This window comes from Leuciscus leuciscus (genome assembly GCF_965113295.1).
Source record: "Leuciscus leuciscus genome assembly, chromosome: 5".
NCBI classification, from domain to species: Eukaryota; Metazoa; Chordata; class Actinopteri; order Cypriniformes; family Leuciscidae; genus Leuciscus; species Leuciscus leuciscus.
In genome coordinates this window covers 41778278-41801283 of record NC_138729.1, presented here as the reverse complement: position 1 = coordinate 41801283, position 23006 = coordinate 41778278, and the positions used below count along the sequence as shown (strand labels likewise).

The window sequence follows — 23006 nt, the reverse complement described above, 5'->3', positions numbered from 1 at the left end:
TCACCCTAAAAGCATTCCAACCCACATGACTTTGAACAGAAAAGGTGAGTTTTTAAAAGAATATTCTGGCCACTTTGCAATTGGCTTTCATTTTAAAGAAAAATATCAATAGCTCATTTAAGACAGCAATATATTTAATGTGTTATTTTAAATGATAAAACAATAAATATATTATTCAAAAATATATTTTAATTTTTTTATTTAAATGATTGAATATTTATTTTATTTAGCTATATTAAAATTAGGCCTGTTTACAAAAATAGAATTGGACACTTGGACACTCAAACTGTATGTGGTTTAAATGACTTTTCGGACCAGTTGGTTAAAAGTAATGTGAGAAGTAAAGTTCTTGCATCATTTGCCAATTTATCAAGCAGAAGCCTATGTTTATCCATGCAATGACATTAATACTCAGCAACAGTGTGCCCTAAATGTATAATTTTGGGAACAACTGTTTCCCCCAACTATACAGCTAAAATTAGTTGGGGCCCCCCCAGACAGATGGGCCCTTAGACCATTCATGAGACATGCCAGCTATTTAACTCGCAGTGCTGAGAGTCAAGGCAGGCATTCTTCGACTGAACAATGAGAAATGCATCTGTAGTAATGACTAGAGAGTAGGCTGAACAAAGAGCTGCCTGCAGGGGACCAGCAGTCCAACACCCCACCCACTCTTACGTTGTCAGGCCACAGTATCCGACGCCGGTCACCTGGACCCAAAAGATGTGATTTGTAACCTTCTATCACCTTAAAGATGTCCAAAAGTCAGCATTGTAACTAAGAGGACGCACAGTTAGTGTAGTGTACGCGCGAGGGAGGGTGCGCGCTTCATCCTGACGTAGCGCCGCTCGCTCCAGCGCTGCTCCGCTGTTGCGCCCAATACCTTCATCACTAAATCAAACCAAACGTGGCGATCTTTCGCCGTGATTTGACATCGTGATCTCCGGGAATCAAGGAGATGACATTTATTGTCAACGTGAGTATAAATGGGGATTGCTTTTTATTATTTAAGAGGTAATGTGGTAAACACGGTGTGGTGAAAGCTAACGGTACTGCCCGCTGGCAAGTCTTACATCACTGCTGCTGATTCAGATTTAACCAAGACGGTAACGTTACTTTTGTTAATTATTAAGACGGAACTAACGCAACATTACCGAGTGTTGTTATTTGCATTATTTTATTGTGGTAGCCTAAGATACAGACGTTGTGGACGTGTGCGCGTGCACAGTTATCTCCGCTCATATACGCCCGTTTCTACGCTCGCCTAGACGTTGTTAACATTAAAGGTTTGTATTATGAGGTTTTACTGTATTGAAGGTGGTTTTCTAAGTCTTTAGAATAGTGAATGTCCGGAATCATGGCCTAAATGAGGCCCATATAAACAAGCGGTCATTGACACGCTGTAGGTTTCTTGTTTTGGTGCTGATTTGACATCATTTAATTATGCTTCCTTTTGGCCTTGATTATGATGGTGCATTGCATTTTCTTTATTAAAGAAAGAATATACACGCGTTAAAATCACTAAATAGGCCAACAGATGCAGGGCGTGCTGCTGTTAGTGTTATGTCAAATATGCCATATGATTCGCCTGTGCGCGTGAGGCCTGTGTTTGCGCATATCGATCACAGCGCCAGCGGTGTGTGAACCATCACCACATGAAAACCTCTGGCTTTGTATTATAAACGATAATATCGGAAGGGGGAAATCGATTTGAGCGAACGAACAGCAGCATATAGGCCTGTTTATGTACACGTGTGTGTGTGTGTGTGTTTGTTAATGGGCGATTTTTCAATGTTGGTAACTTTTCTGTCCCCTATGTTGACTTTAGGGGAAAAAAAATATCTGGAATAGATAAAAATACATTTGCTTTTTATTTTTAGTAGTTTTGTTAGGTGTCATTATCATAAGGGTTAAGAAACATTCAATTTACTTACAAACAAACAAATACAAGAAATGCATCATTATACCAAATACTCTTTTGATAAATAACATGTAATCATTTTTTCAAGATTTTATAGTTGTCAAAAGTGTCACTACAGTTACCGGCATTTCCCTAAAATTTCATCTATAAATATTGTTCTAATGCACATAATGTAATGCACATAATGTAATGTGCATTAGAACAATATTTATAGACGAAATTTGAGGGAAATGCCCGTAACTAGAGTGACACTTTTGACAACTATAAAATCTTGAAAAAATTATGACATATTCACCAATAAATTCATCACAGGCTTACAAACATTAAACTTTAATATTTTTTTGACTGTGTAACGATGGCAATTTATTTTGTGTTACATAATGGACACAGACTGAAATCTGTTTCTTCCTGTCTCTGAAAGAACTTTCTAGTCCGATTCCATTAAACAAAAGCAGCTTGTGTTCAAGAGAGGACGGGGAAATGTGGTAATTTAAATTTGAAGCTTATTATTAATCGTGAGGGGAAAAAACTGACCATAGTAAAACTGACTGTAGAAACTACAGTATTTTGGTTTTGCATACTATTTTTCATAACAAATACCATAGTTTCATTAATTTAAATCATAGTTATATGAGAGTAATAAGGGTGTTCTGGGTAATGTTGTGATTTAATAATTACAGAAGGGCTTTGCCTTGCTGAACGGGAGCTGGATGTTTACTTTTCATCACGTTTACTTTCTACAGCCATGCTGAAGTTGCACATTATTGAAAGAAGTAAATCTTTTATCTGTAGAAGTCTATTCAGAGAGATACTGTAGCTTACTCATTATTTTCTGACTTTAACCTTTAAGATTTCCAGGCTATTTTATACAGTTTCAAGTTTCCTAAATGGCTGTATGAAAGTAAGTCTTGAAATTAATATATTTTTTGTCACCGCAGCCTGTAATTCAGTTAGTTGGTCTCTTCTTCTACTGTAAAAAGAAAGAGGGTCAATCATTTAGAATAAAATTGCATATTAACCTTGAATCATCTAAAATATTCTACTAAAAAACAATCTGCACTTCTATACAAAATTCACTACTCAGTTGCTTATTAAAAACAAGCTTTGTTTTAAAAAAAACCCGGAAAATTAGTGTTTGTGTGTGAGAGGCATGCCATCTTGTTGCCGTCTGTCTGCAGCTGTCTGTCTGATCTTGTAGTTAAACGCCCAGTCTGTGGAATGTAGTAGCTGTCATGGGCTGTAGTTATGTAACAATGAGACGAGAGAGAGAGAGGGGGGGTTATTTTCTACCCCCTTTACCAGCCTCTCTATCCTTTTTTCATTTTATTTACTACAGCGGTAGATTAGGATGTTGTGATGTAGCTTGACTGGTGCTAGTAATTTCAGCCAAATAATTGCCCTGGTCAATCTCACAGTCTGTCATTTGTTGCTCCGTATAGTATGTCTAAGTAGTGTGTGACTGATTTGATGTAGTCAGGCTAAACTGAGTCATGAATTGCTGGAAATAGCTGCATCAGTCTGTGTGGACTCATTTCAGGTCTAAGATACATTTCAGTGTTTCTCCTGCAATGTCAAGCTGAAAGTGGAACTTATCTGCATCCTGTTTTGCTTCAACATAGTTTGTTGTTGAGACCCTAAGAACCAAGAATCTTCATTAATCATCTTAAAGTTGCAAAGAAATGGAAGAAGCTTCAGATCTTTGCTTCCGTATTGTGACATACACCCAAAACTGATTATCGAAAAAGAAAAAAGGTTGGATGGGGACATGGTTGTGAGTCTGAGCTTGCAGTTAATTGTAAGAACGGGTGGAGTTTAAGTGGACTAAATGATTGGAGAAGCCTGACTTTTTATTTATTTTTATTTTTAAGAATTAGCTAATAGATTAGCAATGAAAAATTACCTGTCACACTGTTATATGTGAATATATTTTAATCTTCTAATACATTTCAGCTAGGAAATCTTGTAGACTGGATGACAACCGATTTAAAAAAAGAAAATAGTTTAAAGAAATGTGATTCAGTATATATAGCCTATTTCTTGTCTTTAACACACAGACTGGCAGGAACACATGAGTGTTATATAATGGAGTTTAATCTGGTCAGACTGCAGGAGGACTCAGTTCAGTGAGGGTTCTCATTGACAGAGAATCTTTTGCTGTTGAATGACGCATCTAATGGGCTCCTCTATTTTGAGGTAAATTTTTCGTGCAACAAATGTAAAATGTAGTGATAACACTGACCCAATAGACCCAAGACTTCTGTCAGCCTGCCCAAAACTCTCTCATATTGGCCCTGGGCCATCCTTATTGTTGAGGCGTCCACTACATAGAAAATGAATGCTAATAATCTATCATTATAATACGTCCATGCAAGTTTAGGCAAGTAGAAAAACCATAATCACTTTTTTTCTTGGAATTTATTTGCACTCTTCTGGATTATGTCATTGATTTTGCCTTGTGACCATACAATGGTATCTATCACCAACACTCTGACAAACACTCATTGAGGCTTTCAGATTATGTAAAATGCTCTACTGGCGGCATGATGGCTCAGTGGGTATCACTGTCGCCTCACAGCAAGAAGTTCCCCGGTTTGAGCCCTGGCTCCTTTCTCTGTGGAGTTTGCATGTTCTCCCTGTGTCAGCATGGGTATCCTCCTGGTGTTCCGGTTTCCCCCACACACAGTTCAAAGACATGCAGGTTAGGTGACTTGGACATGCTAAATTGGCCGTAGGTGTGAATGCGTGAGCACGTGTGTGTGTGTGTGTGTGAGTCCCAAGCTATGTAATGGGGAGGTTTGGGAAAAGACCTGGCAACCTACACCAGAAAAAAACATTGCTAAGAAAATTCACGGACAGTCTTGCCTATGTCATAATCACCAAGAGTTGGATACGACTGAAATGGTTAATGAGAGAGAATATGATCTACTACTCCACAGAGATGATTTTAGGTCATTGTCAAGCTTTGCTTGCCCTCAGCCTAGGCTATTAGCCTACTTTTTGCTGTATCTGTCTGGTCCAACTACAGGTCACTGATCCACAGCCATTTGCTCCTTCAAGATTTCCAGCTGTCTAAAATTAGATCAATGTCCAGCGCTCACCCCTCCCTTCCTATCTAGTGAATCTATAGTAAAATCAGAAAGAAATATTGTGAATAACAGTTTGACCAAAATAAGAGCCAGGGTGAGAGCTATGGTCCTGTGGGATTAATTAGCCCTTAGTGCCATAGTGCTTGTGCGGGTGACATGAGCTCAGCTTGTGTCCTTTCCTTAATCTCACATTTCCTGTCCAATTTCTTCTGTCCCTGTAAATAAAAGTTGCAAAATTGCCAAGAATATAAAAAAGATCACTGTTAGAACTGAAAGTGAGATACTGTAGTTTGTATGTAGACTTCACCATCTCCATTACAAGTAAAGCTCTTATTATGTGAAAATGATTTACAATATGTTGTAAAGACTAATCTGGAAAAAGTAAACCGTATGTATTTCACTTGAAAATGATTTTTTTAAAGTTGCAATGTAGAATGGTTCTCTTCACAATTCACCTCAGTTTACTGTAAATGGTGTTTAAGAATAATATTAAGAACATTGTGTTAGTTTAAATGTATTTACCTTTTATTAAATATCAATTAAAATGATAAAATATGTATTCACTTGTAAGTTTATTCAAAGTATTATTCACTGTCTACATTCTGAGTCTATTATTATCTATGGACTATGAGCAGATGTAGGCAGAAGCCTGTAAACTGGATTTACTAAATTATTGTTTTGTTTGTTTGTCTCTAGGTTTATTTTGTCTGGTTTTGGCACTCGTGATTTGTCCCAGCGGATCATGCTTTATGTAATTTTTTTGTTGAAAATGATATGATTGCACAATGCCAAACTAAAATGCCCTGTCTTCTTATGAACACCAGATAACTTCATGTTGTACGTGAAGACAATTTGAAACTGAATCCTGTCTTGTCTTTTTTTTCCCAGATGTTTTCCTTCCACCAAGAGATCCTCTTTAACCTTTTCTTTAACGTTCCTCACTCTCCAAAACCACGGATTGGCATTGGACGTGTAAACTAAAGTCCTCTGAAAACCACCTTCTGCAAATATCCAAACATACTTTGTCCTCACCCACACCAGGAGAAGATGGACAGTCCACCTAAGCTAGCCGGGGAGACTCTTATTGTCCACCACATTCCGCTGGTTCACTGCCAGGTTTCGAGCTCACGACAATGCTGTGGTAATCCGTTGAAAAGGAACAGTAATCCCTTTAGCTGCCCGGAGAACCTGGGATTGATTCGGACCACCTCCCTACCTGAGAGAGACATTCTTCAGCGGGAGGCGTTGGTGTACAGCAGTCTCATACAGACGTCAAGCAGCAGCCTTAGCTCTAGTGACACTTTTGGGGATGGAGGAATGAGAGGAGGAGAGAAACGAGGAAGAGGAGGGAGAGAAGGGAGTATGGCAAGCGACACTTCCTCTTTCACCTCAAGCAATTCCGAAGATCAGGCTCAAGGCTTGCCAACAAAGACAGGTGAACGGCCAAACTCGAGACGTAACCCCTTTCTGCTCAACACTGAAGATGAAGAGGATGAGGATGAAGACAATCTGAATGGATATTTGGAAGACTCCTCTTTTCACCTGCATGGAAATTTGCATGAAATCTCAAATTCAGTGCTTGCAAATGAAGACTTGCCCCCTTTCCATCTACATGACTTTGGGTTCACCGCTGAACCTTTTCTCTTGCATGGGTCTACAGGAAAACAGTGGTGTTCTACAAATGGGCCTAGTGGGGAAGCAGAGACCAGAGACCACACAATAGGTGGGACTTTTGATTTGTCTACTCATATGGAGGGCCTGAACTTGCTGAGATTAGATAGCCAGCGGCGTCACGGAAGCAGTGGTTCCACCCTTTCAATGGACTGTGGTGAGCAAGAATGGGGTGAGGATGATGATTATGAAGACCATTCCATGCAGGGCGGTAGAGGAAGTTCAGAATGTTCCAGCCTGGCAGCACCACACTGCTCCTGTTGCAACCTTTCTCAGCCATACCCTGAACCTTTTCAGGAATCATTTTCTGAGTGTCACCAGGGCTACGGCAGTGATTCCTCCTGCAATAGCTCGGATGGAGTGCTGGTTAACTTCAGCACGATTTTCAACAAAATGAACAATGTTGTCCCGGCCAAGCCATTGCTCAATATCAATAGTTCTGAAGAGCAATCTTGTGCCTCATCTGTGTCTGGGCTCATTGAGATGTGCGGGACAGATTGTAGCAGTGGACATGGAGCTTTCTACCTGGACTTACACACGTCCCCGATTGAACCCCCTCAGCATCCTTCGGCCACTCAAGAACATGCAAACTCGTCCTCTGTATCTCAGCCACAAGGTGCCACTATTGAAGTAGATGCCAACTGTAACTCGTACCACAACCTCCTTGGAAGTGAGGGACTGTCCTCTGCTGAAACCTCTGCCAATGACCTCACCTCGTGTCTTCAAAGCCAAGCTCGCTTGGTTGTAGCAACACAGAATTACTACAAGCTTGTGACGTGTGACCTTTCTTCCCAGTCCTCTCCCAGTCCGGTGGGATCATCGGTCACAAGCTGTTCAGATGAGCACAGCAAAGGAAGCCCCACTCAGCCAACAGAGTACTACCTATTTCAACAAATGAAAGAGGACGAAGACGAGGAAGATGCAGAACTGGTATATTATTTACTTTATTTGGTGTTGACTTGTTGTATTTAGAATTTTGTGCCATGCCTCATTCTGTACTCCCTAGCAATATGACACTACCTTGAAAATTTGATCTTTTTCTTTTCTTTTACCAGAATGAAGAAAAGGATCCAACTGAGATTGACTCTACCAATGAGAATGTAATTGAGGGGCAGGTGTATATCAACATCTCCCCACCTATGACAGCCTGCAATTCAGTTGGTGCTTCAGGGAGCATTCGACCTCTTTCTCGCAGCTACGATCGTATCCTGGACAAGTCTCCATCTCCTCGCCTTGGATCCTTGGAGCGCATGCTCAGCTGCCCTGTTCGGCTCAGTGAGAGTGCAGCTCCAAGTCCACCTCCTCCACCACGTGTCACTTCTTTTGCAGAAATAGCAAGAAATAAGAGGAGAACTGGAGGGTCACCATCACAGAGGGGTGGCATGGAGGCCACGTCCACACACTCTCACTCTTCTGGAGAGTTCTCGCCCATCCAGGAAGGCTTTCCGCAGGGTCAGAGCCACAGTTTGCCACCACTCACTCGATGCCATAGTCAAGGGAGCTGTGAGCAGACTCGAACCATAGCAGAAGGTAAGAGGAAGTTATCTCCGATATATTCTAAAAAAGAGGATTGTTAATTTGTTAGGATGGAGGATGGTTAAAGTGTTGTTTGTAAATGCTGTTTTATTTTGTGATGTTTTGTGGATTGACTTATTGAGTTACACTGTGGTTTCTTGGTTGATTTTGGGACTTCTTTTGACTATTTGTTGGTTGGGGAGCGACATACATTTTATTTACTGAACATTTCTCTAGCATTTCAAACCTAGCTAGTAAGCATTGTGTATTAGTGATTGCCCTTAACATGATTGTTTGCTTTATTATCCAAGCCAATTTGGTTAGCATCTGCTAAAAGCATAAATGTAAAGGTACCACTGTTTCCCCTCTGGCAAGTTGCTAGGCTGTTGTTAAGAGAGTTTTTAGCACGTTGATCTGCAGTTACTAGGGTGTTCTGGGTGGTTGCTTGAGCATTGCTATGAAATTCTTGATTGTTCCTTACTGGCCTTAACCAAAATAGTCTACCAAAAGTCTCTAATATTCTGGTCTTCTAGATACTGTATGACTTTTGACCCAAAATGTAAATTCAGTCATTGTTTATTCCTCATGTCATTCCCAAACCATATGTCTTTCCTCTAGGGCTGCACGAGTAATCGCACTTAAATCGATTTGGCTTATCGCGATTTTGAAATCGCAAAGACTGTGATTATTTGTTATGCGCAGCTTGTCAGTTATGTACAACTCTGTAAATGCTGCTCCATCTGAAAGCACTGTGAGTTCGAGTCACTTATAAGTTATAAGTGACTCAAACTAACGTGCATTTGGAAAAGCAACATGCGTCAAACATCTTTCCAAACACGAGAATCATTTATGAACCTCTTGTCCAACAAAAGACAACATTTAATAACATGCATTTACTCCAAACTCACTTCATAACGACAGTTGAGCATCCTTCTGTGAGATGTGCCGCCTTACACAGAAGGCAGTCATGTATTTATAAGTCATGTTTAATCAAAGCGTTTCAATCTTCTGTTTATTCAGTTACAGATAGGGATTTCCTGGAATGATGCGCCTTTATTGTACTTCTGCGGCGGCCGGCGGGGCATATTTAGCGTGTTTGCGTGAGAGTGCCCTCTGGCGTTCAGATGGAGCAGTATTTACTACCGATCAGCCGCACTCCACTGACCAGCTGCGCATAAGATAATTGCAGCCTTTTCCAAATCGCATGCGGTTTTATTGCGATTAATCGTGCAGCCCTACTTCCCTCCATGTAATACAAAAATATCTCCAGAATCTCCTTTCATTTTCTGTGGAGGAATGGATGTCATGTGGGTTTGGAACAACATGAGGGTGAATGAAATATGACATATGCCTAAAGTTTGGGTAAAATATTATTTTATATGTGGCATTTTTTTTTTATAGTCTGCCAGGTGAAAATCAAGTCTGATACCTTAGGAAAGTAATAGCTAATACTTTCTTAGGAAAGTAACTATCTTCTTCAAGCTGCATTATTTAAGGTTTATTTAATGTCTGCAGCACAAGTAGTGCATGAGTTGCATGCTAAAGTTTAATAAACTTAAAAGGTGAGAGGGTTTGAGAAAGCAAGAGGAATAGGCAGTGTTTAGGCAAGCTTGTGTTGTGTTACTGCAATGGATGTTAATTCTCCTTAATGCTGTGCTGCCCCTGCTGGCTGTGACTGAGTACAGCAGTGTTACTAAGAGCTCTGACATATGAGTATCCAGTCATGTGGAGCCAACAGTTTGCGCAATAGCCGAGTGACGTTTCACACACACTGTGTGCCGGTCAGAGCACACACAAACACACATACCCAGAGGTGTACACAGAGGAGCTTCATAATCAGGCTGTTTTAGACATAATATCCTGGTTGTTTTTGTATCTCTTTTGGTCATTATGTTTTTGGAGCAGTGTTTTAAGGTATGTGTTTGACAGAATTGGATGTTTTTTTTATAGGCATTGTTCTGTTTCAGTTTCATAATACGACTCTGTTGTCTCCTTTGCTATTGCAATTACTACTGCTGAGTTTTATTCCAGCTGTTTTAAAATGCTGTGTCACTGCCATAGCAATTCTCGTTTAAATTTAGGTCAGATCATTTGCTTCATATTATAATTATATTTATCTATGACATTTAATTGTTATTTATAATGATTTAGATATGGTTCATGTCTGCATTACTGCCTTGACTGCTACTCTGCCATAGATTCTGACACTTTGTTCTTAATCTTAATATCTCTTATTTTCTCTCGAACCCCTCTTTACTCTGCTTGTATCTCTTGTCTTTCTACCCCTAGGTGGCCTGTCTAGCTCCACGGACTCCTCTCCAGTTGTAATTCGCTATAGCAAAAATCAACGTCCGACCTCATTGCCTATTCAGCCCTTCACTTTCCAGCACCAGTTTGGAAAACCCCAGGCGAAGCCTATCCTTCCTCTTCTGGACGGATACATCAGCCATATGCAGGCTCGAGGGGCTGCAGCACCTGAGGGTGGGGAAGATGAGTCAGAAGAAGACCACAAGTCACCTCACGACAACTCCAATGCACCTACAACAGTGCGTCCATCCCCACTGGGCAGTTACTCCCCTGTTCGCCTCCAATGTGCACCCACCTCTTCTGGAACTTGCTCGACATGCACTCCGACCCCGGGTGGTTCGAGGCCACCACGTTCCCTCTCTTGCCCCATCTCTGCGGGTCTTCTGCCCCAGCATACCCCAACTGGAGTGGCCATACGTACAGAGACTCCTAAAATCGCTCCCTTACCTCCTACACCGCCTCCACCTCCGCTGATGAAGCAGAGTCCACTGATGCCTGCGTTGCCCACTAGAAGTCACTGTTTCCACCGTGGCAATTTGCCGACGCTTCCCAGCTCTTGTCTCAGTCCTCTTGGACAGTTGGAGCCAGCGCCACAGGAAGAGCCCGTGAAAGTTTTACCGGCGTGTGTGACACAGCGACAGCCTAATGGTAGGTTCGGAGCAAAAATGTGTTAATTCAGAGTGACACAGTTCTAGATACTACTGTGTTGTATATGACTTTATAAATGAAATGTTATGAAACTTGAATTATTTTTAACATGAATATGGTTTGCCTCGTTTTATATATATATATATATATATATATTAGAGTTGTCAAAAAGTACAGACACAGACTTCGCAAATTTTAAAACTGTTAAGTGGAACCGTAAACGCATCCGATGAGCACGTGAACACAATGGCCAATCAGAGATGTCTGTAATTGGCTACAATGATCAACGCACGGGAGCGTTTGAGAGCACACGGAAGTGTTTGAAAGTGTTTTATAAAAAGGGAGCGGGAGCGTTTGAAAGCGGTCTGCTTGTGTTTTTGAAGCGCTGATCATTGTAGCCAATCACAGACATATCCAATGAGCACGCGTGAGTACAATGGGCAATCAGCAGTGTTTATGATTCTGCTCAACAGCACTCAAAGCGTCACTTTTTTTACATTTCTGTACCAACTTGGTACTGTGTCAGTACTTTTTGACAACTCAAATACAATAAATTGTGCTTCTGAATTGAGTTGTATAGGCCAAAGGATTCATACATTTCACTATCTGAACAAAGCCTTAGCTCCCATACTTAGACCTTGGCTTTTCTTTCCTTCAACTGCTGCTAACAACTTCTCTTTTCTGTCCCTCCTGCACTCACTTCTGCCCATGTTTTGCATTGCATCACTTTGGCATTTCAACAATTTCATCTTACCCTTGTGTCTGTTCTTTCCTTTTTTCTACTTTTCCCTGTATATGTACGTCCATCCCCCTTACTGCCAATTCACCAATACTTCATTCTTTCTCTTCATATTCCATCTATCATTTGCCGCCATTCCCTTTTCCTTCCATTTTGCCTTCCAGTGCACCACCTCTCCCCCCAGGCACTCAAATGGAGAGAGTACAGGCGTAAGAACCCTCTGGGTGTGGAGCGCAGTAAAGACGGCCATCATTCTCTCTCTTGTACTTTGGAAAACAAGACACCTGGAACCCGTGTCATGCGACGCAATGTGTTTGATTTCCCTCCAACCAACCAACCACTCAGCTTCGGCAGACTGAATGGTGCTGAACCAATTTCTGTCACCCAATGGGCGTTTAGGGGGAGGAGCTGGAAAGGGGGCTGGGGTGGGGGTCATTTTGTTTGTAGTTAGTGAACACTTAAGTTTGACAATTACGTTTTCTTTAGTCTGTTTTATACAGCACACTGTCTGTCGTATGTTTGGATTTATCTAACTGATGTGGTTTTTGTTTATAGGTCAGTCATTGAGGCAACTGCCCCAGTGCTACAGCGACTTTCTGCCTGATTATTTCTCTCAGACAGAGCGCCCCCCAGAGGAATTCTGCTTATCTCCTGATGCTAATACTGACGAATCCATTTCTATAGACCTGTTGCAGAAGAGAGGTATGTGCTTTTTAGTTTCTGTGTAGTAACACTTACAGTGGCACAGCATAAGATCATTTTTGCATTTTAAACAATGTCCAGATTGACCTTTATCTCCATTAAGTAATTTATACAGCAAATACAATAGCACATCTGTGGTTAATATGAACCTTATCGTTGTGGTGAGCCCTTTAGCTCTTAAATGAAGTATTGCAATGCAGTACATACATCACTCTCACATATGAATCTGCAGTAAATGTTAAGTGTGCCCTTGGGAGTAGAATGCAGAAGAGATCTAGGTCTCTTGACGTTGTTCCCACTGGGTCCTCCTGTCAATCAAACGTTGGCCCATTTGCTTTTCTCTCATCTCACAGATTGACAGGTCCCATCAATGAGAACTGCATTAGCGCATGACAGAATGTGTGTTTGTGTGTACATACTCTTAGTTGGAGTTAAATTTTATTAGATAAATTAAATAATATATTTTCTTTCCTGTCTCCTCTATATGTCCTTTTCTACTAGGTTTGGTGAAGGCCATAAACACAGCAGTGGATCTGATAGTCGCTCATTTTGGCACCAGTCGGGATGCAGGAGTTAAGGTACTATATTAAATTTAAAATAACAGAGTTAAACTCAATATACTTGAATAAATTGAAGGGTCTCACTAAAAGCTTTACCCTCTGGTCCACTTTCACTCTCTCTTACAGGCCAAATTGGGTAATAGCTCTGTTAGTCCAAACGTGGGTCATCTTATTCTAAAGTACCTGTGTCCTGCCATTCGTGAGATATTGCATGATGGACTGAAAGCGTATGTACTGGACCTGATCATTGGACAACGCAAAAACCAGCCCTGGAGTGTGGTCGAGGCCTCCACACAACTCGGTATGAGAAGAATGGTGATGATGATGATTATTCTATGGATGAGGATGAAGGAAATTATTTATGTTTATCCTTTCTGTCCTAGGTCCCTCTACAAGAGTTTTGCACAGTCTATTTTCTAAAGTCAGTCAGTATTCTGAGCTGACCAATCACAGTATGAGACTCAATGCCTTCATCTTTGGCCTGCTAAAGTAAGCCTCTTTCATGTTTCACTCTCCTTTCATCTCCCTGCTTTCCCTTTCACTCTTTCTAATCACGTTCGTCTACACACTGCTTATGAAAGCACATTTTTGTACCTTTCATCATTTTTTGCTTGTTAAAGCATTAACATCTAATTAACTTTTTTAATAAACGTTCTTTATTGTGTAACTCGTTGGATTCCTGTCAAGGTTTTCTTGTTGAATACAACCTTTCAATTGGAAATGCGTCACATTATGGAAGCAAGATTCATTGTGAATGTTGACTTTAAAACGGACCCATGGTTTCATCTGTGCTATTTGATCCCTTTTTTTTATATTTATCAAATATTCTGAGGTCACAGTTTGAGAGCATATAGTATTTGTTGTTATGAATAAGGTTATTGATTCTCAGATTTGATAGTCTAATAAGCACAACAATACAAAACTCTTAATATTTGGTGAAATAGTCCATTTTTATTGGAACTACTAGGTTTTTTTATACCATATTTTAGATATTGCCTTAGATTTTGGCATAATATTTTTAATACATTTTGCTGCCTACCTTTTAGAACAGTCTTTGCATTGAAAGCATACTTATGTCTTAAAATGGCATCTTGGTAAGCATCTAACTAGGTTTTGGAACAGATCGACAGTGTATGATTTTTATCAGCACTGTAACAAGCCAGTCCTAAAAACCTCAAACCATGCTGCCTAAAGCTCTGCAGTGTGATTCAAGAAGTCTTTAGAAGTCTTCAAAGGCTCTTGACATAGTCATCTCAGCTCCTGTGCAAACTTCCTCTTTTCCACTCCCATTAAAATTACATTCAGACTCAGCGCTTTGATCATTGGTTTCAGTTATGCATTCTGCAGCATTCTGATCTCTCTCTCTCTCACTCTATATGTCTGTCTCACTCTGTGATGTGGTCACTCTGCTTAAGATAAATACAGAGTACAGTTATCACGTTCAAGGCTTCTGTTGTTGCACTTGTAGTATTTCACTTGTTTAAAGCGGATTTGTCTAGTCCAGGGGTCTTCAACATGGGGTTGGCACCACTAGGATGTCCACAGCACTACAGCAGGGCAATTATTTTTTGATTTGGCCAAGTAAATTTTTTTTGTGAACACATTTGTGTTACATAAACTGTTTATAGCTAGTCATAATGAAACACTGCCTTTACATGTAATTTTGAATGTTAGCAGATGAATAAAACATTATCCGGTGGTCTAATACTTTCATTTGTAATATCGGTTAAACACATTTGTTATGCCACATAACAAATTTATAAATCTCATCCTTGTATATAAACACACACATATATGTATACATATATATTATCCTGACAAAAAAAAAAAAAATGCATCACAGTTTCCACAAAAATATTAAGCAGCATAATCTTTTTTTATCTATGATAATAATATATGTTACTTATACACCAAATCAGCATATTTGAATGATTAAAATGGAAGACAGTTACAGTTATAAGTTGTAATAATATTCCACAATATTTGTGATTTTTACTGTATTTTTGATTAAATAAATACAGCCTTGGTGAGCATAAGATACTTCTTTCAAAAACATAAACTTATCAACTCCAAATATAATGGAAAAGATATATAAATATATATATATATTAAATGTTATATATTAATATAATTTTATATATTATAATAAATATAAGTAAATATAAAAATATGTGATGAAAATAAAATAGTATTTATTAGAGTATTAAATTATTTAAATATATTAATATTGTATTCTATACATTATCATAGGCTGGACTTACAAAACAGTAGTACACAACTCAATTTTGCAAAAGTTTTAACAGTGGGTCCCTGCTCTCTGCTCTCTGTCCAAGGTTGAAGACCCCTGGTCTGGTACAAGTGTATTATTTCTGTTATTATGCAGTAATGTTCCAGGTTTGATTTTTATTCTACCTCGACTGTTTTTCAGCTTGCGATCTTTGGAATTCTGGTTCAATCACATTTATACACATGAAGGTAGGAAAATGCTTTCTGCACTTTTCTTGTTCAAGCGTAGTTGGCTTGTTCACAGTAATGGTGATGTAGAGCCAAGATTTTCAGGTTTCAGATTCTCTATTGCCAGCATAATTCTAATAATTAGTGGGGGTTTTTTGTGTGGCTGTCTTTTTTTTCTCTCTCTGGCATGATTCCTCAGACATCATAGCAGCACACTACCACCCATGGGGTTTCCTACCCCTGTCTCAAGGGGCGTGCCAGCCACTGTTCGAAGAGTTGCTGCTCCTGCTTCAGCCGCTGTCACTGTTGCCCTTTGACCTTGACCTGCTATTTGAGCCACACCAGCTACAGAAAGGGGAAGAACACCTGAGACGCAAAGAACAGCTGTGCTCTGCACGCCAAGGCCTCGACCAATCAGATCGCTCCACCTTCCAGCTAATGCGTGGCTGTGGAATGTTGGAGTCTGGTGCACAGGAAATGGGAATGCTGCCTCAGAGAGAAAAATTCATGCTGAGAGAGGAGGACAGCCGGCTTAGGACGGAGGGAGTGACATTAAAAATGAAACGAGATGGGCGGAAGAGTGGAGCAGAGCGTGAATCACGGGATAAGGAGGCTGGAGTTGGCAAAGAGTGTTTGAGGAAGAGTGACGCAGGGCAGATAGAGGGCGGTGGGTGGTGTGCTGGCAGGATGAAGGGAGTTGGAGAAGATTGTGAGAAGGAGAAAAGGAGAGAAGGAGATGGAGCCAAACAGAGAAACCGACAAGCTGGCTGGTGGTATCAGCTGATGCAAAGTTCACAGGTTTACATCGACAACTCTGCCGAGGGCTCAAAATTCGTGAAGTTGGAGAAGAGGAGGAAAGGTGGCATTGAAAGTCACCGGCAAAGCCATCCACCTACTAGAGAAGGTGTGGTTGAGGGGGCTGAAGCCATTCAACAGATGGATGAACAGGTGGAACATGGTCGGACCAGCAGTAGCAATAATAATAGTGTTGGCAATGGGGTCCTCCACCAATCAGCATTGTCAGAACCCAGCAAAGCTGCAAAGGGGAAGCCATCGTGGATGGGAAGTCCACCGGAATCAGTGCTCACTGAGCTGAAGAAGAGCAAGGAGAAGCAGCTAGAATGCCAGGATGCCTATGAAGGGGTTCTAGCCCAAGCAGGAGCAGGGGAGGATGGGTCGGCACAGGTGCTCCGCTGGGGGCGGCTGTTTGGAGCTGGAAACGCATGCAAGATTGAGAAAAGTGAACAGAAATCAGTCAGGAAACAAAGGTGAGTTGGCAAACATCCACCTCTTTCCGTTGGAGAGTAATCAGTCAGCATGTTTTCATCAGTCAAGGCCTGTTCACACACCAAGAACGTTAACTATAAAGGTAACTATATTTGCGTCCACATCAACATACGATAAGTGCATGCTTTAATGTCTGCCACATTAAATGCTTGGGCTCTTTATGGGATGGGTATTGATTGATCAGCTAGAAAAAATTGTTCTGAATTCCAATCATATTGTTTCTCTGTGTCGTTATTGTTAATGTTCAGGTTTGAACTCTTGATATTCTCTTAAAATTAGAACAATAATTAAAACTTTATAGTTATTGGTCTTGGTATAAACAGGCCTTTACACATCACAAATATGCTGTAAATGAAGTTGTTCCATAACTGGGTTTCATTTCCTTCAACTTCACCAAGCTTCATATTTATTTATTTTTTGCCAAACTTCAATGGGTTTGTTTTTAGAATGATTTAGTTTTACACATTGCCAGCTGCTTACAACACTTTTTACAAGGCATTTTTAATATAAACTTTGCTAACTTTCTACCTTTTCTACCTTGATGTTCTCAGATTGCCATCTGGTTGGTTGAGTCTTGACCGTTCTGTTTTGGATTTGGTGGCTCAGTCTGTTGGAGTGGGGAAAAAAGCAGAGCAACAATCGCTCACGTTTCAAAGCCAACAATCCCACCTTGGCCCAACTAAACAAGCACAAACACAGAATCCCCCAACACAGAGACAAGCCCTTCGGTAATGTTGGTAGACATGACTAGATTTGTCATTATCTAGAAACCAGAGCTTGGCAAGGCAGCTACAGAATTAGCTTAGGTTTTAGGCATTGATTTAGGCTGCCTAAATGAATTCCACAAACATTATCACTGTCATGACGCTCAGTAAACATCTTTTTTTCAATCATCTGCACACAGGTATCAACGCCTATTGCTTCTGTGCCACTTTGTAATGATAAAACACAGATAAAATAGATTAAAAAAAGATACAAATAAAAAGACCAATTACAATTCGGTATGCAAATATTACAATGACGTTACTGGTGTCAGTAAGATTTTTTTATTTAATTTATTTTAATATTACATTTATTGTATTATAGATACAAAAGTCAAAAATACATTGCACAACAAGACTGAAATGATCAAAGTTTGAATCTGTTTGTTTAGCACTTTGAGATTAATTCCCAATTCCCAAAAACTGAGGGTACGTTTACCCAACAACGATGTACTAAAAACAGAAACGTTTTTCCTTTTTATTTTCCACGTACAGACGACAGTGTTGTCAAAACGATGTTCGCACTGATATAAAACGACTAAAAACGCTGCCAGGCCAGTAGGTGGCGATGTCACTTTGTAAAGAAACACTACGCACCTATAGACTGAACATGTAACATTCATGTGCATGACGTCACCGTTTTTAACAAATTCACGTTTTTGTAGTTTACACAGACGATAATGGTATTGTTTTAAAAAACCTGCACTTTGAAACCCGTTTTCAAAAATGTGTGTTTTCAGGTCCCCAAAACGCCATTGAAATGCAAATGGTGTCATGTAAACAGCCAAGAGGAAAAAAATTGAATGTTTGATGAATATTAAGAGCTGTCTTGCAAAACAGTGTTTCGAAGAAAATATAGTGTAATTATTTGAAAATGAAAAGAAATTACTGCTATACTTGATTAATTATCTCAACTACATTTTCTTTGACCCTCTGTTTCTATCCCTGTCTTCATCCCTCTGTTTTCCATCTCTTTCAGTGAAGTGAAGGCGTTATGCCATCATATTGCCACAGAGCCAGGCCAGCTCAGTTTCCACAAAGGTGACGTGCTGCAGGTGCTCAGCAGGGCAGACTCTGATTGGCTGCTGTGTGCTCTGGGCGACACACAGGGCCTTGTTCCCATCATATACGTCACCCTGATTGAGGACAGTCAGGAGCGCTGAAACTCATAGGCTCGGAAAGAGACGGGTGCGAGATGAGATGCGATTGGGGACAAAGAGGAGGATCACTGCTTTTCTGAATATAAAAGCTGCTGCACAAGAGACGAGTCTGACGGATTCATTTTGTGCTTGCATGCGTATGTAAACACCAATACACACACACACACACACACACACACACACACACACACACACACACACACACACACACACACACACACACACACACACACACATACATCACACTTTGCTGTTGTGAAAGCACCCTCTTTGTTTCAGTGAACAACAATGATCTAACCAGTGATTAGAAAGTGTAGATCTAGTTTCTGATTCTGAGTAGTGAAATTGTTTGCAATGAGCCATCAGGTTTTGCAAAATAGCTTGTAATCATAAATGTCAATAGCCTTTTAAAAGAACTAAAAAACCAAATGAAGTTGTTAGATGACACTACTGGCGCTTATGCCATGTCTTTATTAAATACTGTATGATTTTATGTAATCTAGATGTTAGCCAATTCATGTGTTGCGACAGACAGTGCACGTGCCCTTCAGAGGCCGCGCGTAACCTGGAGGTCATTCGTGAACATCTCGTTCTCACTCGCAAATAACCAAATGAAGAATAGTACATCACGGATTAAGGGACATCTTGGTTTTTACTGCAAGTCCACAGGAATTAAAACGATGAAAAAGATACAAAATTTTCCAGCCTTATACGACAAGGGAAATTAGCCTGTCCAAGGCATTCTTCTCTCCGAACCTGTGCTGCTTTGACAGGTGAACTGATATACTACTGCTATCCCCACAATCTCTGGCCCTTCATTTCATTTTTTTTTTTTTTTTTTTTTTTACACCAATAAGGGATAATTTACTGCAAGATGTTTGCATGTGATGGAGTGCACCACAAATGTTTTGCTTTTCTGATACTTAAACGATTTGAAGAGATGAAATAAGCTCCATCTTTAACCTTAAATGTACTATATTCCTTCCTATAACAACCTTTTGCATAATCTGAAGGAGATACAGAAAGGGAAGATATGTCTACTTTAGATTTTTATTTTTTTTGGTTTAAGGAGCTTTTGAATGCTTTTGGGCCGGCCTATGTTTATTCAGATTGATCAGTTTGTATAAGATGAACAGATGGATGTATAGATAGAATGGGATGGATTTATAGAGTTTTATGTATGTAGTTGAATAAATGGCAAGCAAAAAAAAAACAAAAAAAATTTAATGGGGTTTGGTGGCAGATCCCTTCCCCTTTAAATGTATTAATTCATGGGAAGATTTTCTCCAACTAACAATGTGATCATGCTTGAATATTATTCACAAATACTTTATTCTGCAGTAGAGGACAAAAAGTGACATTTGGACAAGGCTGGTGAAATACCACACAAAATATTGCATTGTGGTACCATATTGTGCATTAAGTTATGGCCATTTGATGTGTCCTAAATTCAACTTAAGGTGAGGCCTTATGGAAGGGAATGTGTATTATGTATTTTATTACAGCATTAAATTATTTCAGGACTTGAGGATGATCAGCAATTTTATTGAAAATTATCTCGGGCCCTCTATGACACTTAATATGCTTTTGCTAAAAGTAATATATAAAATAATATTTTGATTTGATTTTTTCAAATTGCTTTGAGACATCAATAGATGATTGTCAGTATGTTTTTGTTAAAACAGTTTTATGATTTTTTTTATTATTTTCTGTTAAAATACACTAGTCATTATTTTGTGTATTTGTAATTTGTAAATATGTTGCGTTCTTATATACTCAAAAGGAAAATGACATTATTGACTGGTTATTAACAGCTTTTAATGCTAACAGTTCAGAACGAAAACCATTCAAATGTACATTGTTGTTATGGGATGTTATAAGTAGAAGAAAATGCTCTCACACAAAAAGCTGCGCAATCTAGATTGTAGTGCTGCTGCTTTAGGTCAATCTTGGTCACTTAAAGTTTGTCTGCTGTTCTTCCAAATACGCTTTGCTTTTCACTGAATCCCACCTTGTAAATATAAGAGAAAGGGAGAGAGAGAGACTGAGAGAGAAATAGCTGTCCAGTGCCTTTTTGAACCAATGTGTCTGCTAGTGAGATTCAAGAGTGTTTCCTCACAATAGGTTGGTGCCATTTCTTATGTATGAGGTGGGAGTTAAAAGAAACTGGCATCTGTTTTGGATATAGCCTGTTGTTTCTTTTCCATGCAGATTGTTAGAGGATAAACACCAGTGAAAGAGGAAGGCTTAGTTGGGAGGTTAATGTATGTGTGTGCAATGTTCTTTCTCTCTCTGTCCCTCTCTCTATCTGCTTTGATCATCCCAATATTTCTGGCCTGTATATACTGTATGATACCTGTAGCTCACCTGACTCTCCTGTTGTGCTCCTATAACATTACCATAATGTATGAATATCAATAACAAAGTGCTCATGTGAACACAGATGCAGTGCGTCCTGTCTTTTTTCCCCCTCATTTTAAGTGTTTGAGACATACTGTCTAAATAAGAACAATCTTTTGATTATTATGGCTCATTAATTGTTTAAACAAATGTTTTGCATTTTACAAGATCCATGTGTCACTTGAATCACAAAACTGACAATTCACTGATGAAGTGAATGTTAATTCATAACATTTTTTGAAGCAAGTATATAATTTGGCTGTTAGGGACATTTCTCCACTTAAACATGGTACAGAGTTTCACACTTTTAACCCTGGGTTAAGCATAAGATAGGCCGGTATATGGTCATTTATCTTAATAAAATTTACAAGGGGAATTATTTTCGGTTCATTACTTGAACATGGGTTCAATTAGTGTTTTCAGTGACCCTGACCACTGTAAAAATAAAGTTACCATAATAAAAATAATAAAAAACGTTGATGATGATTATTTTAACTGATAATATTTTTAAATGTATGCACCTCTATACTAGTGAAAACCTTTTCAAGGAAGACATTTTTATTATTAACAAACAAGAAGAGTATGTTACAAATACAACAGTATAAAAGAAAATACAACAAATGTAACAGAGTTGCACACTAGGGGGATTTATGCTTTTCAGGAAGACATCAACCCGTCCTGTACAGCATGAAAAACGTCATGCGATGACGACACACGCACCAACATGGACGAATGAAGAGCGTCAAAACAAACTCCATGCATAAGGTATGGGAAAACAAACATGTAGTTGTAAAGCAAACGGTGCATTCGACTACAAGTGTGGTGGTGATGTTGATGAGGTAGGAGCCAGTGATCAATGCGAGGTTACAGGAACATCACGAACGAAGTCTGCTAAAACATCACGTGCGTGTGTTGACAAATAACGCTACTGTATTTTTGGAACAATGTGACAACACTTATGGAGACTCGTTTGCAGGTAAAGCTGTATTTTTTCTTACAGACGGATTATGTAAGCTTTGTTTTGTCAGATAAAGTCCCTCCCACTTTGAGCCTTGTTGTTTATATTGCCCTACAGAGACAGACTCGGAAGTTATGAATCATACTATGGGGTGAGGTTAACCTAATGAATATTAAGGAGGCTGCGTGATATTCGCCCACAGTAGGCCTATATAACGTAACATTTATGAATTAGTATTGATAAGGAAAGATGCAACAACAGCGTGACCTGCTGATTAATATTTATATGAGAATTCGCCATAAGAATATGTATTCGTCAATTCGTAACTGCGCTACTAGGACAGTTAACTGATAGCACCACTGTCAGTCGTCATAGCTATTTTGAGACGAAAACCTAACACGTTCATGTATTCAAATAGCAGAAATACTTACTGTATTTGAGTATTTTTAAGTTTTAGCCGTAGCCTCTAAAGCAGTAGGCTGTAGAAATCACTTGTGTCTGTTCAGGTTCACAGTATGCTTACTTTAGTTGTGCCCACTGTGCTCGTACCTGAGATCGGTGGGACGGGTTCGGTTACAAATCGCACGTGTTGACCTTTGATTTTGTTGTTGCTTTATTCATAGGTTGTTTGTGAGAACTATCATTCCCTCCCCCTCATTTCTTACCATCATGGCTGAACTTTCCCCCAGATCCCACACACATAATGTCAACTCTGTTAAATGGCAGTGTGCTGGCTTGCTGTACTTGAGTTGTGAAGAGAAGAGCATTGAGTACTGTGTGTACGCATTCCAATACCAGAGAAGGCCCGGACACTGACTGTCTGCTTCAAAGGTTTGA

The 23006-nt window shown here is 39.6% G+C and overlaps 2 protein-coding genes and 1 long non-coding RNA gene across 7 annotated transcripts in view; 2 read left to right on the top strand and 1 right to left on the bottom strand.

Moving 5' to 3' along the window:
* The first annotated feature begins 19 nt into the window (after nucleotides 1-19).
* On the top strand, nucleotides 20-20033 carry rusc2 (RUN and SH3 domain containing 2). 3 transcript variants are annotated; one of them, XM_082170156.1, is made up of 13 exons: nucleotides 20-976; nucleotides 5896-7608; nucleotides 7734-8208; nucleotides 10483-11148; nucleotides 12052-12249; nucleotides 12443-12589; nucleotides 13091-13167; nucleotides 13276-13450; nucleotides 13533-13638; nucleotides 15578-15624; nucleotides 15803-16871; nucleotides 17442-17618; nucleotides 18631-20033. In XM_082170156.1, the coding sequence occupies exons 2-13, from the start codon at nucleotides 6055-6057 to the stop codon at nucleotides 18812-18814; spliced, it is 4875 nt and encodes a 1624-aa protein (XP_082026282.1). In that variant the 5' UTR covers nucleotides 20-976; nucleotides 5896-6054; the 3' UTR covers nucleotides 18815-20033. The 3 variants fall into 3 exon arrangements, with proteins under 3 accessions (XP_082026282.1, XP_082026284.1, XP_082026283.1); XM_082170157.1 differs by lacking the exon at nucleotides 20-976 and adding an exon at nucleotides 1001-1286; XM_082170158.1 differs by lacking the exon at nucleotides 12052-12249.
* On the bottom strand, nucleotides 19859-22975 carry LOC309499247. Its single transcript, XR_014206168.1, has 2 exons — nucleotides 22835-22975; nucleotides 19859-22166 (listed from the first exon to the last, which is right to left on the bottom strand). It is a non-coding gene; the product is annotated as an uncharacterized lncRNA (long non-coding RNA).
* acacb (acetyl-CoA carboxylase beta) overlaps nucleotides 21841-23006 on the top strand; it is a 28845-nt gene continuing 27679 nt past the window's right edge. For 2 of the 3 annotated variants that reach the window (XM_082170144.1, XM_082170143.1), the window contains exon 1: nucleotides 22862-23000. The gene's annotated coding sequence lies outside the window, so the exon portion shown is untranslated. Of the gene's footprint in view, nucleotides 21977-22858; nucleotides 23001-23006 lie in introns of those variants that run through there. The other variant, XM_082170142.1, reaches the window with a different exon arrangement.